This window comes from Enhydra lutris, unplaced genomic scaffold (assembly GCF_002288905.1).
Source record: "Enhydra lutris kenyoni isolate GAN:26980312 unplaced genomic scaffold, ASM228890v2 scaffoldscaffold9, whole genome shotgun sequence".
In the NCBI taxonomy this organism is placed as follows: Eukaryota; Metazoa; Chordata; class Mammalia; order Carnivora; family Mustelidae; genus Enhydra; species Enhydra lutris.
The window spans coordinates 65,576,999-65,592,584 of NW_019154093.1; the positions used below are offsets into that span (position 1 = coordinate 65,576,999).

Below are 15,586 nucleotides of genomic sequence, written 5' to 3' on the forward strand. Positions count from 1 at the left end.
AAATAAATAAATAAAATCTTTAAAAAAAAAAAAAAAAAGGGCGCCTGGGTGGCTCAGTGGGTTAAGCCGCTGCCTTCGGCTCAGGTCATGATCTCGGGGTCCTGGGATTGAGTCCCGCATCGGGCTCTCTGCTCAGCAGGGAGCCTGCTTCCCTTCCTCTCTCTCTGCCTGCCTCTCTGCCTACTTGTGATCTCTCTCTGTCAAATAGATAAATAAAATCTTTAAAAAAAAATAAAATAAAATGTGCTTGAAATGTAAAGTATTTAAGGGGTTTAGTTAAATTTGCTAAGTTAGATTTATGAATTTTTAGCAAAATCTGTGAATGTCTTTGTTTTTATGTGTTTGCTTTCTTTCAAAAGACACTGCATGTACAAAAACATGATTTCTAATAATTGAGGGTTTACATTATCTCCTTCGGGCTAAAGTTTTATTGTGTTTATTCTATGTAGGTAGTACATACAGCAATTAAAAATTGTGATATTAAGGGCTTTTTCTAATATATGCAAGCTCCTTCAATAAGTTTTCTAAATATTATAGCCAAAGTAGAGTTGTTTTTGTTGGGTCATAGAGAGTTATAGAAAATCATGACAGGAGAGGAGTCCATGTTTCAGTTTATGACTTTGAAATTATTGCTGTGAATTTTAGAATTTTAAAACTTGAAGTTCATTTTGGATATTATGTACGTAATGCTTCAAATTTCCATTACTTAATATTGTCTCCATTTTTACTTTATTTTGAATATTTTATTTTTATAAAATTGTTATTTTAATGGCTTCAGTCATGCTATGACAGATTTTGCCAGGTTAGGTTTGAAAAATTCATGGGTTATCTCCATGCATTCACAAACTAATCATTGTTAAAGACTCTTTTTTAAATTTAAATTTCTTCAGCTTTTCATTTTGAAAAAATTTAAACATACATGTACTCATTTACTCTTCACCTAAATACAACATTACTAATATTTTGCCATACTAGCTTCTCAGAACACTTGACTCCTAACTACTTTAGCATGCATATCCTAAAAATAAGGACATTTTTCTATTTAACTCAATACCATTATCATACTTAAGGAGACTTAAATTATCTTGATTGTATCATCTAAGTTCATATTCAGATATTTCTAATTGTCTTAAAAACGAATTTAAATTTTTCTGTTTTTGAACCAGGATGCAGTTGAGGTTCATACTTTGTATTTGATTGTCTTATTAGTCTAGAAGATCCTTCCCTGCACCCGCTTTGTTTTTCCCGCCATGATGTGATTTTAAAGAATCTAAATCACTTTCCTCCTATCCTTAATCTCTCTGTTCCTTTGACTTGTTCCATTTATTCTTTGCATTTCCATTGAACTGAAAGTGGAGTCTGTAGGTTTGATTAGCTTCAGCTTAAGTGTTTTTGGAAAGAATATTTCATGGGTAATCTTGTAGATTTTATATTTTATCACATTGAAGACACATTATTCTGGGCAGTTCAGTCAGTTAAGCACCTCTTTTTTTTTTTTTTTTTTTTAAGCATTTTATTTATTTGAGACAGAGAGTGAGCATAGCAGGAAGGGTCAGAGGAAGATGGAGAAGCAGACTCCCTGCTTGAGCAGAGAGCCCGATGTGGGGCTCTATCTCAAGACCCTGGGATTGTGACCTGAGCTAAAGGCAGACACTTAACTGACTTAGCCACCCAGGTGGTGGCCCAGCACTCAACTCTTGATTTCAACTCAGGTCATGAGCTCAGGGTTGTGAGATTCAGCCCCAGGTCAGGCTCCATGTTGGGCTTGGAGCCTGCTTTGATTCTGTCTCTCCTTTTACCTCTTCCTGCTTGTACACTCTCTCTTTCTCTTAAAAAAAAAAAAAAAAAGAAAGAAAGAAAGAAGGAAAAATTTTTAGAGTTAAAAATTTTAGGGACACCTGGGTGGCTCACTGGGTTAAGCCTCTGCCTTTGGCACAGGTCATGGTCTCAGGGTCCTGGAATGAAGCCCTACATCAGGCTCTCCACTCAGCAGGGAGCCTGCTTCCCCCCTCCCTCAGCCTGCCTCTCTGCCTACTTGTATCTCTCTTTCTCTGTCAAATAAATAAGATTTTTTTAAAAAAGTTAAAAATTTTAATTTTCTAATTTTCTTCTGCTTTCTATTAGTTTATGTTCTTCTATTAAAAAAGACTATTTCCCTTTTCCCAATGCTCCCTTTTTTCAAATACCACTAGGTCTTCAAATTATTCAGTGTATCAAAGTCAATTACAGTCACAGTTCTTTTTGATGTTGTAAGCCAATAGCCAGTGGAAATCACTGCAGGCCAGCTCCTGTGTCTTTTAGACATGACCACATTAGTCTGTGAGTTTTTTCTTGCTTCAGTAACAAGATGTCCCATCCCAAACCTGGAATATCAACTATTTCTCCAAGGAGCCCTATTCTTTTCAGGGAGAATGGACTCTCTTTGCTTTTATACCATCTCAGTGGACAGAGCTAGGGAGTAAATTTTTTAAAAGTTCATGAATTCAAATTGATAACATTTAGTAATACAAGGTGTTTTTTTTAGTTTGGTATTTGCATCTCTTTTACAGTGAAAATACTTGTTCTGAGTCACAATATATTTGTTTATATGTTTTATTATATAGTATATTTTTCAGTAGTACAGTACCAATATTACTAATGGTAAACATACTGAATAAAATTTAAGGTTTCTTTGCAGTTATTAATGGACTGAGCCACTAGGTGCCGCTAGAATCTAGATACTTTAAGTACAGCTTGACTAGATATTAAAAAATCCTTGACTCAGACTTTCTTGAATTTTTTGGAGACTGTTGCTCCACTATTGTATTGTTTAGTTTTATTGCTATTCTGGCACCACTTGATATTTTTCTCTTTGGAAATGTTAATTTTGTTTGCTGTTGGCTTTTGTCTGGAAGCCCAGATAATTTTTTCCATGTCATCTTCTCTCTGACCCTTTTTCTTTTCTTTTCTTTTCTTTTTGTTCTAATAACTGATTTATGCTTCTCCTCCATGCTTCTTACCTTCATTATGTCTTTCTTGGGGACACTGTAATACAGTAGATGATTTTTTTTTTTCAGTATACTGCCTGAGTTTGATCTACTCTCATCTTCCCGGTGGGTTTTAAATCTTGTATATGTTGCATCCTTTCACATCTGCAGTTGTATATTTAATGATATTTAATTCATATTGGAGTGTTGTGTGTAGTTTTCCTCTGCTTCATATTTTCTAGAGGGTAGTATTTTGTTTTAATTGAAATGTCTTTATTTTCCGTTTTAATAGTAGCCTTGTATGGGGTTTTGGTGGCTTTTTCTGTTCCTGGTAAGATGTTCTGGATTTTCCTGCATCAGCAAGAAAAAGGTGGTTCTATGGGGTGGGAGGGGCAGGGTGTGAAGGGATGTGGGTGACTCAGTTTTACAGCTAAAGAAAGCCCTCTTCTGTTCATATAGTAAAGTGCAGTTTCTTTAATAAATGGTGCATTTTGAGGTTTGGGTTCTGTGATACAATCTTAGTTTCTTTAGTAATATTTAGCTTCAGCCACTTGCTCTTCTCTCGAAGGAATCCCTGTATTTTCCAAGGTGCCTCATGAAGTATTCTTATGAACTTTCCACCTTGGTTCTTACCTGTTTTCAAGACTGATTTTTGGCCTTCTCATTATTTTGGGGAACTCCCAATATCCTTCAGAATCACTACCTTTTGCTTATGCTGGCCAGTGCTAGTTTCTGTTGACTGTAACCAAAGAATCCTAATTGACATACTAACCACTCAATGTAAAGTTTGTGAATCTTCACAACCCTAAATCATATACAAAGCCACAAATACATACACGACAGGTCTGTTAGAACAGGACTGCTCTCTCTTGTTTACTATTGCACTCTAAGCTCAAAGCCTGGGACATTCTGGACATTCAGTGTGTTAAATTTCTCTTTATTACATTATTTCCAATAGCACTTGCCACAATCTGAAATTATCTTCCTTTTACGTTTGTTTCTTAAGTTTGTCCCCCAATATAATTAAGCTTCATGAAGATAAATACGATTTCATGTATGAATGTATCCTGAGTGTCTAGTAAACCACTGACAAACACAGGTACTCAAAAATATTTTTTGACTGACTAATAATCAGTTCTTTGGGATGGTAAAATTGGTCTAACTCGATGAAGTATCATTCTGAGGGGCTATGAAAAGTCAGAGTAACCACATAATAAATTATCTTAACCAACCGTCTACATTCATCCAAAACAAGCTCCTAAGAATTTAGTTATGAATCTTGTCATGACCTTCTCTAAGGAGCTTCAGGTTGGGGCTCAATTAAATGTTTTAGCAAGAGAATATTTTTTAACATGATGAGGGGATCCTGGCTGGCTCAGATGGTAGAGTATGCCATGCTTGATCTTCAGTTCAAGCCCCACCTTGGATGTGGAGCCTACTTAAGTAATAATAATAAACAAATGATGAGTTTACTTATTGATGGGAAAATGTAACTTGAACTAGCCATCAAGCTAAAACACCTTTGTTTTCTTTTTTTTTTTTTTTAAGATTTTATTTATTTAACATATCACAAGTAAGCAGAGAGGCAGGCAGAGGGGGTGGGGGGGAAGCAGGCTCCCCGATGAGCAGAGAGCCTGATGCGAGACTCAGTCCCAGGACCCTGAGATCATGACCTGAGCAGAAGGCAGAGGCTTAACCCGCTGAGCCACCCAGGTGCCCCTGTTTTCCATTTCTAGTCAAATGTTCTTCTATATAGAAATAGAAGGAACAGAAAATTCAAATTTATCCTTTAACATTTTATTTTTAAATAATCTCAAACTTACATACATAAGAGTTGCAACAATAGGAGCACCTGGGTGGCTCAGCTGGTTATGTGCCTCAACTCTTGATCTCAGTTCAGGTCTTGATCTTAGGGTCCTGAGTTTGTGCCCCACATGGAGCCTACTTTTAAAAAAAAAGTTGCAACAATAGTACAAAGAACACATCCCCTTTACCCTGTGTGTTAGCTATCTACAGCTATATTATACATTACCCCAAAACAGTGCCTTAAAATAAGTACTTTTTACCTTACAGTTTCTGAGAGGGAATCCAGAGTGGCTAATCTAGGTGGTCCAAGCTCACGATTTCCTGATATTGGAGTCAGGAGGTTAGCAGGGGTTGCAGTCAGCTAAAGGTTTAACCAGCACTGGACGATCTGCTTCCAAGGCTACTCACCTACCTGTTGGTAGGAGGCCTCAGTTCCTGGACACACAGAGACCTGGCTATAGGCTCTTGAGTGTCATAACATGGCAGCTGGCTTCCCCAGACTTGAGCCCAGAATGAATAGAAAAGACCTCGCAGTGAGATTCATGCCTTTTATGACCTACCTGCTTAAGTCACTGCTGTCAGTTCTGCTGGATCTCTTAGAAAAGAGTCACTCAGGCCAGTCCCACACTGAAGGGGAGAATGAGACCCCATCTCTTCCAACGTATATCATTGAATTTGTGAAAATATCTTAAAATCACCATATTCAAAAAACCACTATTTTTAACAAGTTGCCTTTTGTCACTCTTAATGCCCTCCCCCCCCATATACAAACATGTTCTCTCCTATTTGAGAGCAGGTAGCATGCATCACATACCTTCACTCCTTGAGATTCAGTTTATTAAGATAAGGGATATTCTCTTATCAGTACAGTTATCAAAATCAGACTTAACATTGTGTTAATCTGTAGTCCGTATTTCACTTGTGTGAACTGTCATTTCTAGAATTTTACCCCCATTAATTTTTAAGCAATACAGTAAAACAAGTAGTGGGTTACAAAGCGTAACATAGGTTTATGTACGTTTTTATTGGCAGGAAATAAAAGGTCCTGGGACTGGGGAGCTGCTGGAAACGCACGCTCTAGTTGAGCCGGGAGCCGGGGGTGAGGGTGTGGGCGGGGGTGGGGGTAGGAGGAGTAGGGGCTGAGCACGAAGACAAAATACTGTTTCTGAAAAATCAGCTTATCCTTACCCACTACTTCTGGAAAACGATTTCAACTGTTCCCTCGGTTCCCGTCTTGATTAGAACGCAGAGATAGCGGTAATAGTTGAGGGGGCCTGGTCAGATTTCCAGGGCAACCATTTATCAGCCGTATTTCCACGAGCAGGTAACTTTTAGAAACTTATATTTCTTAATCAATGAAGGAATGAAGGGTCCCTACCGCCCAGGGCTGTTGTGAGGACTAGGCGAGCTGAGGAACCGGAAAAGCACAACGGTCCACCAGCCGCGGGCCTAGTGGTTTCCCCTTGGGTTTCCCACCCAGCCGGGAGAGCGCTGAAGAACCGAGGGGGTGGGGCGGTGTCACGTGGGCGGGGCGGGGCGGGGCGGGCTCCTCCGCGGATCGCACGATGTGACGCGCCGCCGGAGGCAGGCCGGGCCCTCAAGATGGCGGCGGGCGCCCCGAGCGGCTCGGCCCGGCAGTAGTGGCGGGACGGCACTCGCCGCTGGGGCCGGCCGCCCCGGGAGTGGCTGCAGCAGCGCCAGAAATCGAGGATGGTAAAATGACCCAGGGGAAGAAGAAGAAACGGGCCGCGAACCGCAGTATCATGCTGGCTAAGAAGATCATCATTAAGGACGGAGGCACGGTGAGCTGGGGTACCGCGCCGGGGAGCGTCCCTCGGGGCCCCCATTCGAGCTCTGCCCCCAACGCCGCCGCCACCAGCCGCCCGAGTGTCCCCGCCCTCCCCCACCCCTTCGGTGGTGCTGGTGTCTCAGCCTCCTGGGCCTTCTTGTTTCTGCTCCCTCGTCCCGGCCTGCGGCCTCCGGGGCCCGTCCTTCTGGGGAAGCCGCTTGCCTCTCCCGCACCTGCCGCCCTCTCCTTTGGCGGCCCCTGGAGGCCCTGCGGCCTCGATCCCCACGTGCGCCTCCGCCGCGGGCTGGAAATGACGCCCGGCTCTCCGCCGGCCGGCTCCTCGCGTCGCCCGGGTGGTGCTGGTACCGCCGCGCCCCTCGGCCCCGCAGCTTCGCCTTCGGCCCTGCGCCGCCTCCACCGCGGCCCTTTCGAAGATGCTGGGAGCAGTCCCTGGCCTCCCATATGCTGCTAACCCGGTGGCATCTGGCGTGGCGACCCCGCTGGGGCCCCTCAGTGCCTTCACTTTCTTCTTCCACCTCCTTCTGGGTCAGTGCTCTTAGCTCCTTCCAGTGTGGTAAACACTGTCGGAAGGTGGGCTTTCCTCTTTACTTCGCGGAGTCAGAAGCGTGACGGAGGACACCAGGGGCCTAGACTTAAATCCGCTGGTTTCCAAAGAACAGTAACCAAGTAACCACCCTCTTGTTTTAAACTCACTTTGTTTATTTTAAAATAAAAGACGCCAAATAGAGTTATCATGGCCTGAGGATTAGAAGACACTTTGAAAGGAAGACAGAGGGCAAGAAAAAATTGTGCTTTTTAGAAACAGTTGTCATCACAATAAACTTTATGCAGTGTGCTGTAGTTAACCAGCAGGGGACGTAGGATTTTTAATTGAAAATTTAACTCGGCTATACTTTTTTATGCTGAAATTTCTCTGTTGCTACTCTCCAGTCTTTGTTGCATTCTTTGACATTACGTTCTGAAATAGAATGCAGAGGTAAAATACGTGTTACACTTTGTTGAGAAATGTGCAGAAACGATTCCTATTTCATCCAATTTCATATATATATATTTGGATATTTGGAGCCCGGTTCAACAGCTTGCATAGTGCTAAATATGTACAATAATTAGGCCACCACTGAGGATTTGCCGAATCCATTTGAAATAAATGACAACTTTTTTTTTTTTTTTTTGACATTTCAGAATAGGGACCCAATCCATATGCTAAAATTTAGAAAGCTTGGGACATGTGCAGCAATTTCAGAATATACTTTTAGCTAACTGTAAAATTAATTAGATGTCATAGCTTTGACATGTAGTGAGAAAAGAAACTTCAAGTCCTTAGATCTTTTTGTTGTACTTGAATAATTAGAACATTATTTTGATTAAATCATTTGTGAATAGTCTGGCCCTTTTGATGAAGTTGGTTAGAACTATGTGGGAGAGAAATAGCATGAACGAATACTGGTTGTTTTTGTTAACCGTAGGGACTTGATATTTTAACTTCTATATAAAATCTACAAAATAGAAGCAACAAAGGATTGTATTATATAAAAGCAAGTGATTTTTAAGATCCATATTCTCTGCAAAAGATTAAGAGTTCTGATCAGGAAACACACCTTCCTTTTTCTTAAGGTAAAGTTCAGTTTTGTTACCTCTTTGGAGTTTCGTTTGATTCACTTTACAGCAGATGCTTTCATTCCAAATCCTGTGAGATTTGGAAGAGATTTTTATGTTTTATCTTATTTTTTAAAGTTGTGAATTCGTGGCTTGTTTTTGAAAGCAAAATACAATTTTACACAAATGTCAGTAAGTTTTTAAGAGGGCACATTGAATAAATGGAAGGTTTTCTTGAGAACTATGGACATGTGGGTATAATTATTTATCATCTTTATACACTTATGTTGCACTTTCCATTCTAAAAGCATTGGACACCTCTTTAGAATACAATATTTGTTTATGCACCTTTGAATCTTATAGGGCCTAATATGGATTCAGAGTGATAAAAACACACTTTAAGTTCTTAAAAAAAAAAGTATGTGCTAGCACATACTTTTGAATTTTTTGTGGTAATTGCATGTATTCCTATATTGATTTTATACACACACATACACATGGGATATTTATATTTTCAGAAAAGTCAGGATAATTTTTTTACAGTGTTTGTATTTTAAGCTACTCTAGCTGTAAATGAAGAAAGTATATTATAGTTGTAGAAATTTTAAAATGGCACTCCCTTTTCTGCTTCTTTACTTGTAATTGGTCAGACTGCCCTTATAAACATTTTTTAAGAAAGGGAATAAAATTGCTGATTGGTATTTTGTGTGTGTGTGTGTGTGTGTGTGTGTGTGTGTTCCACTGGTAGGTGGTTCATTCTGTCAGGTGTCTGAGGCTGTATCATCATACTTCACAGTCTCTGAACGTATTTTGGATCCTTGGCCAATGGTACTGACCTGATCATCTTTCGTTTTCTTCTAGTGTTCAACAATGTTAGTAAAATTATTTTGCCTCATCTTTCTGCTAAATTATTTGCTTCATCTTTCTGCTAATGATGTCTTTGTAAGCCTTATTAGCCAATTTTCGTATTTATAACCAAAACTAATAATGAGATAATGACTTTTCAAAAACTTAGAACAGATTTGTTGCCATTTTTGACAGTTGAAGAAGTGAACCCTTCTAAATGAGCCAGGTTAATCATAATTTACTAAACGCTTTTCTTGAAATTGTATTTGAATATGCTCTGAAACCAGGGTGAGCCTAGTAAATTGCCTATTTGATTCATACACAGTTAAGGGAAATTACATAAAGGTGTGTGATTCTGTATCAGGAGTTTTCTGTTTTTGTTTTTTTTTTTAAGATTTTATTTATTTGACGGAGAGAGACACAGCAAGAGGGAACGCAAGCAGGGGGAGTGGGAGAGGGAGAAGCAGGCTTCCCGCTGAGCAGGGAGCCCGATGCGGGGCTGGATCCCAGGACCCCAGGATCATGACCTGTTAAATCCCAGGACCCCCGGATCATGACCTGAGCCGAAGGTAGACACCCAACAACTGAGCCACCTAGGTGCCCCATATATCAGGAGTTTTTAACTTGGGTGTGTACACCCTGAAGTTGTTTGCAGAATTTTCTTTGACTTTCCATTTTTCAAGAGAGATTCCCAAAAGAGTCCATACCTTCTCATAACTATAGAAGAGTTCCACAGATTAAATTTAGTAGGTATATATTTATACCTATATACCATTTTTGTATACCATTTTACTGTATACCATTTTACTGATGAAAGTAATTGTAATATTATTAGTGGATTGCTTTCTGAAGCATCCTTATGTGGAAATACAGTTTTGTTACAAAAAAAAAATTTTTTTTTTAAATTTTATTTATTTATTTATTTGACAGACAGAGACCACAAGTAGGCAGAGAGGCAGGCGGGGGTGGGGGTGGGGGGAAGCAGGCTCTCTGTTGAGCAGAGAGCCAGATGCGGGCTGGATCCCAGGACCCTGGGACCACGACCTGAGTGGAAGGCAGAGGCCTTAACCCACTGAGCCACCCAGGTGCCCCTTTTGTTACAAATTTTAATGAGTGTGACATTAATGAGTGTATTATTCAGTGCAGACCATTTAAGTTGGTTGAATTAAAAGTGCATTCAACATTTTAGAATACTTCCAGTTTTGTTGTTAAATTCTTACCATGTATTTATTAACAGATTGTTTATAAACATTCCTGTTAGAGGCTAAGAGCTAAAGAGTTACATAGATGAAGTATTTGTATTGTCAGAAATAGAACTTTTAAATGGTTTTTTGAAGTTTGCTTATTTTTTTAACATGATCTTTATTGTTTTGTTTTGTTAATACAGTTGTGGGACTGTATCTCTCACAAAGGGGAAAATGTCCAATTTTTTCACAAATAAATTGGTTAAATGACTAAAGATTTGATAGAAAGTCCAGCGTGTGTGAATTGCGTTGTTGGAAACATAAAACATAAAATTGGTATTTGCAAAATGAAATATACTGGGAGAAGCAAAGCACCAGATTTTTATTCCTTGTATCTTTGAGTTTAAGTATGTAAATAGGAGTCTGCAACCATTTCCAAAGTCTGGACCCAAGCTCTGATCCTTTGCATCCTTCACCTACAAAGATGGCTGAGGCAGTTGCAGGATAGCCCTTAGTGCCCTGAGAGCTGCTAACTGTATGTGAGGGGGGCGACAGTGTCTTCAAAACGCCAAGTGTTTTCTGAAGTCACTAGCCCATGCCCAGAAACATCAGGATAAATATACTATCTTTGGTAAACTTGTGTCAGACAGTACCACGAATGACTTATCTCCTTCCCTCCACGGTATGGTTCAACATTTGCTTTGGTTAGTACGTTTGGGGATAAATTAGTAAGCAGATTTTTTAGATTATGTATCCAGTTCATCCTAAGTGTGAAGTCTTGTTTCCCAATAATCATAGCACCTGCAGAAATTCACTATTAGTTGAACTGTAACTCATTTACAGCTACCAAAGTTTGAAGTTGAAAAAAGAATGGCTTGTTCCGGGTAGTATTCTGACAGGTATTTATGATGTCAGTTTTTCTATTATTTAAAAGCTCAAGTTGTCTTTTAACATTATTTTGACTTAGAAGTGTCAAAGTAACATTTCACAGTTGCAGCCAGGGTATATTAAGATCCCTGAAACAGTTTTATCTCACTGAGGGCCAGATATAATAGCTTATTCTAAATAATGGGTCTTGGGACACCTGGGTGGCTCAGTCAGTTAAGTGCCTGCTTTTGGTTCAGGACATGATCCCAGGGTTCTGGGATTGAGTTCCGCATCGAGTTCCTTGCTTAGTGGGTAGCGTGCTTCTCCCTCTCCCTCTGCTTGCAGCTCCCTCTGCTTGTGCACTCTTTCTCTCTCTGACAATAAATAAAAATCTTCAAAAAGTAAATAAATAATGGTCCTACTTTATCAATAATGTATAAAAGCAGTTACGAATTCTACCACATAAGATACTTTCCCTTCTTAGGGAGTCTTTTTATAAAATAAGGGGTGGTACGTAATAATTCATTTAGCTATATAAATTGACTAATTAGAGATCACACCAAGTTTAGGCTCCGTCCTAGGTGTCGATGATAGTTTGATGTTTGTGTTGATGGTGGTTTTTTATTTTCGATTTTATTTTACATTGTTAGTTCAATTTGTAGTCATTTGAACCATGTAACCCATCAAAGATGTTCATGGGGATAAGCACTTAATTGAATGATGGCTTAACTTGATTTAATGGTTACATCTTTTCCTCCTAAGAATGGAGGGGATGTGATGGGCAGTAATGTTGCTTAATCTTTTGAAAATTTACCACAAAGTGGGGATCCTGGCTGGCTCATTTGGTGGAGTGTGCAGTTCTTGATTTTAGGATTGTAAGTTTGAGCCTCACCTTGGGTATAGAGATTACTTAAAAATAGATCTTAAGAAAAAAAATTTACCACAAGGTAATACAGTCTTAGGTTCTATTTTTTTTGTTTGTTTTGTTATTTAAGAGTAAAACTTGATCTCATCATATTTTTGTTAAATATGTTTAAGAAGTAGTTCTAATTTCTATTTAGGACCAATCTAACTAATATCTTCACTTATGTGATAAAACAGATATTAAATATCTGTCTTTAAAATTGATCCGTAGCATATAAATAAAATCTAAAGTCTCACTGCAAATTAAGCCAAAATGGCTTAATTAATATAATAGTGTTAAAAAATGTTTATGGTGATTCATACTTCCAGGAAACTGAGGATTGGTTTTGGTTTTTTTTTTGCTCCACGGAGGTAATATTTCTTGCTTTGCTTGATTAAAATCAGAGTAATTAAGGAAAGCACCACTTGACTTTGTGAGAAAAGAAACATGATACCAGATACCAGCAATAAAGTTTTATATTCCCTCTAGTTATGCCATAATGTGTCAGAATCCCATGAAAGCAGCTTTGTAGTTAACAGTACTTTTTTTTTAATGTTCTTCTATGAAAAACTACAATTCTTAGATGCCTGTAACTAAGCATCTTTTTTTTTTTTTGGTGTGTAAGACTTTTACATTATCTTATTTTAGCTTAGTTGTGTATTGTTCCAAGAAAAATTCAGTGTTTCTTTCTGAATCTATATTTTACTCTCATTTTTGATTGATAACTTGTCAAAATTAAATTCTAAGTTCAAAATTATTCTCCCTTAGACTGTATTTTAGTTCTTACCATGTTTTTTATTTTTCCCTTTATTTTGAAAATCTTCATAACTACAGAAAAGTTGCAAAAATAGCATAATGAGTATTCATTTGCTCATCCCATAGATTCACAATCACAAATGAACATTTTGTCACATTTGCTTTTTTTTTCCTCTATACATCCTTCTATTTTTTCTGAACCATTACAGAATTAGTTGTAGACATCAAGACACTTTACCCCTAAAACATTGAGATTGTAGCACCTAAGATAAAGGATATTCTCCCACATAACTACAATATTATCACCACATTCAGAAAATTTAACATTTATACAATACTATTAGATAATATATTGGCAATAGTCACATTTCTCTAATTGTCCCAATAACCTCGCTTATAGTTGTCTTTGTTTTTGGATACAGAATTTAACCATTGCATTTAGTTGCCATGCCTCTTCAGTCTAGAATAATTTTTTTGTTGTTTTTTATTATATCAATAATTTTTAATACTCTAGGCCAGTTGTTTTGAAGAATGAGTCTCAGTTTAGCTCATTCTCATTGTTTACTCACATGATAAATTATGTTCAATCGATGGGATTATAATGCCTAGTTATAGGTAGAATTACTTTTTGTCTCCTGGCCAACAGTCTACATAAGCCCCTGGTTCACTGATAAGTATACAACATAAGTTATTAAAGCCAACATTCTGCATAATAACTGCTGGATTCATAAACCCATATTGATTAGGCAATCATAGACTTAAAATTTGGGAGCTAGACAAGGATTTAGCTAAGAGATTAATTACCTCTTACTGCTGAGAGAGGTAGACTAACTTAATTTCCCTAGCAGTTTAGTAATCGCATGATTAGGACTATGAATCAATCCATGGTCACAAAATACCCTTTCTATACTAGGCATTGTGCTACACGCTGAATACTAAAATGGAAAAAACTAGATCCCTACATTTAAAAGAGTAACAGTCTGTGGCAACATATCAGTGTAACTTAACCACTGCAACTAGCATAACTCCAGACTTGGGCTCTGGAGTTTCCTGGATAGATTCCATTCCATCTCTTATTTGCTGCATTAAACTATAAAATGGAGATAATAATGTCCAGTTGAAAAGGTTGTTAGGAAGAGAAATAAGATTTTGAATGTAAACGATTATGTTTTCAGTAATACTCGTTCATTATTATTTTAATCTAGTGTATGTGTAAATGTTAGATCCATGTTAAATCCATGTGATAGCTACACAGTAGCCAATAGTGGGATATTAAATCATAGAGGAGGGTATTAATAGGAGACGTTGCTAGCTTAATTAATGAATAAAGATACTGCCCTTTTAACAGTATTTAAATACAGTAATGATACTGAATATCTAAAGCGATAGAAGGGACTTAAAGAGTAATTCATTTACGTTCTACAAACATTCATTAAATACCTTTGTGCTATGCATGTACCAGATGCTCCAGATCAAAGCACAATAAAGCATTGGGCCTGTCTGAGAGAGCATGAGCTTCAAAAAGGGAAATTTAGGCTAAATAAAATGAAAGAAGTACTTTACACAGCGAAATATAAATTTGTGGAAGTTATCTTGTTTTATAGGCTAGAAGAGTAAGTAAGTACAAAAACCTAGATGATGAAACCATATTCTGTTTCCAGTGGAAACAGATTTGGAAAATGAGAATTAGATGAGAGGGTGGAGGTGAGGTTAAAGGATATTGTCCCTGACTTTGGAAGTTGAAGTTAAAGGTGACTGTCATGAAACCATATCTCTTTAAGAGAGAAATTACTCAGGGACGCCTGGGTGGCTCAGTGGGTTAAGCCTCTGCCTCTGGCTCAGGTTATGATATCGGGGTCCTGGGATCGAGCCCCACATCAGGCTCTCTGCTCAGCGGGGAGCCTGCTTCCCCCTCTCTTTCTGCCTACTTGTGATCTCTTTCTCTGTGTCAAATAAATAAATAAAATCTTTTAAAAAAAGAAATTACTCAGCTGAATCGAAGACTTTTGATATAGTAATTATTATGGTTATAGGTGTCATATCTTGGCATTTGGGGTTGGGTTGGGGTAGTTCATGTTCAGATTTATTTATTTTTTTTAATTTTCCACTTTATACCTCTTTGAATTCTCTTGAGCCCCCTCAGATGCCATCTGTTGATATAATCTCATTATGATCCGAATTCTCTACTCTTAATGCTGTAAACTACTCAGTGTCAAAAATCTGTACCTACTTGTCTATGAACCTTCCCCTGGTCTTTCTGCCCAGGCCATGATCCTGGTATTCGTTCCCTAATTGTCCTAGGATTTTGCTAGTGGATAGGTATTCCACTAAAACCACTAGACCTTGTGTCAAAAGTCCTACCTAGAGGTATTTGTTATTGTAAATCAGTAAAATATTTTTAAGATTTGTCAATTTTATTAAGATCTTGTATTTATTATTATTATTATTATATTTATTTATTTAGGAGGCTCCACTCCCAGCATGGAGCCCAAAGCAGGCTTGAACTCAGAATTGAGCTGAGGGACGCCTGAGTGGCTCAGTGGGTTAAGCCTCTGCCTTCGGCTCAGGTCATGATCTCAGGGTCCTGGGATTGACCCCCACATCAGGCTCTCTGCTCAGCAGGGAGACTGCTTCCCTCTCCACCTCTGCCTGTCTTTCTGCCTACTTGTGCTCTCTCTCTCTCTCTCTCTCTCTGTCAAATAAATAAATAAAATCTTTAAAAAACAAAAAGAGTCGGTCACTAAACAGACTGAGCCACTCAGACGCCCCCAAGATCTTGTATTACTTTTAAATTTATTGAAAACAAGAGATGAATATAGACACAATACAGCTCTCAAAATTACCAGTATTT

The 15,586-nt window shown here is 38.4% G+C and overlaps 1 protein-coding gene across 1 annotated transcript in view; it reads left to right on the top strand.

The window, feature by feature from the left end:
- Positions 1–6,366: 6,366 nt before the first annotated feature.
- Positions 6,367–15,586, top strand: part of LOC111143657 (major facilitator superfamily domain containing 14A) — a 41,757-nt gene continuing 32,537 nt past the window's right edge. The window contains exon 1 of the mRNA XM_022497476.1: positions 6,367–6,574. Coding sequence (XP_022353184.1) covers positions 6,491–6,574 — 84 coding nt within the window. The 5' untranslated portion in view covers positions 6,367–6,490. The remainder of the gene's footprint in view (positions 6,575–15,586) is intronic.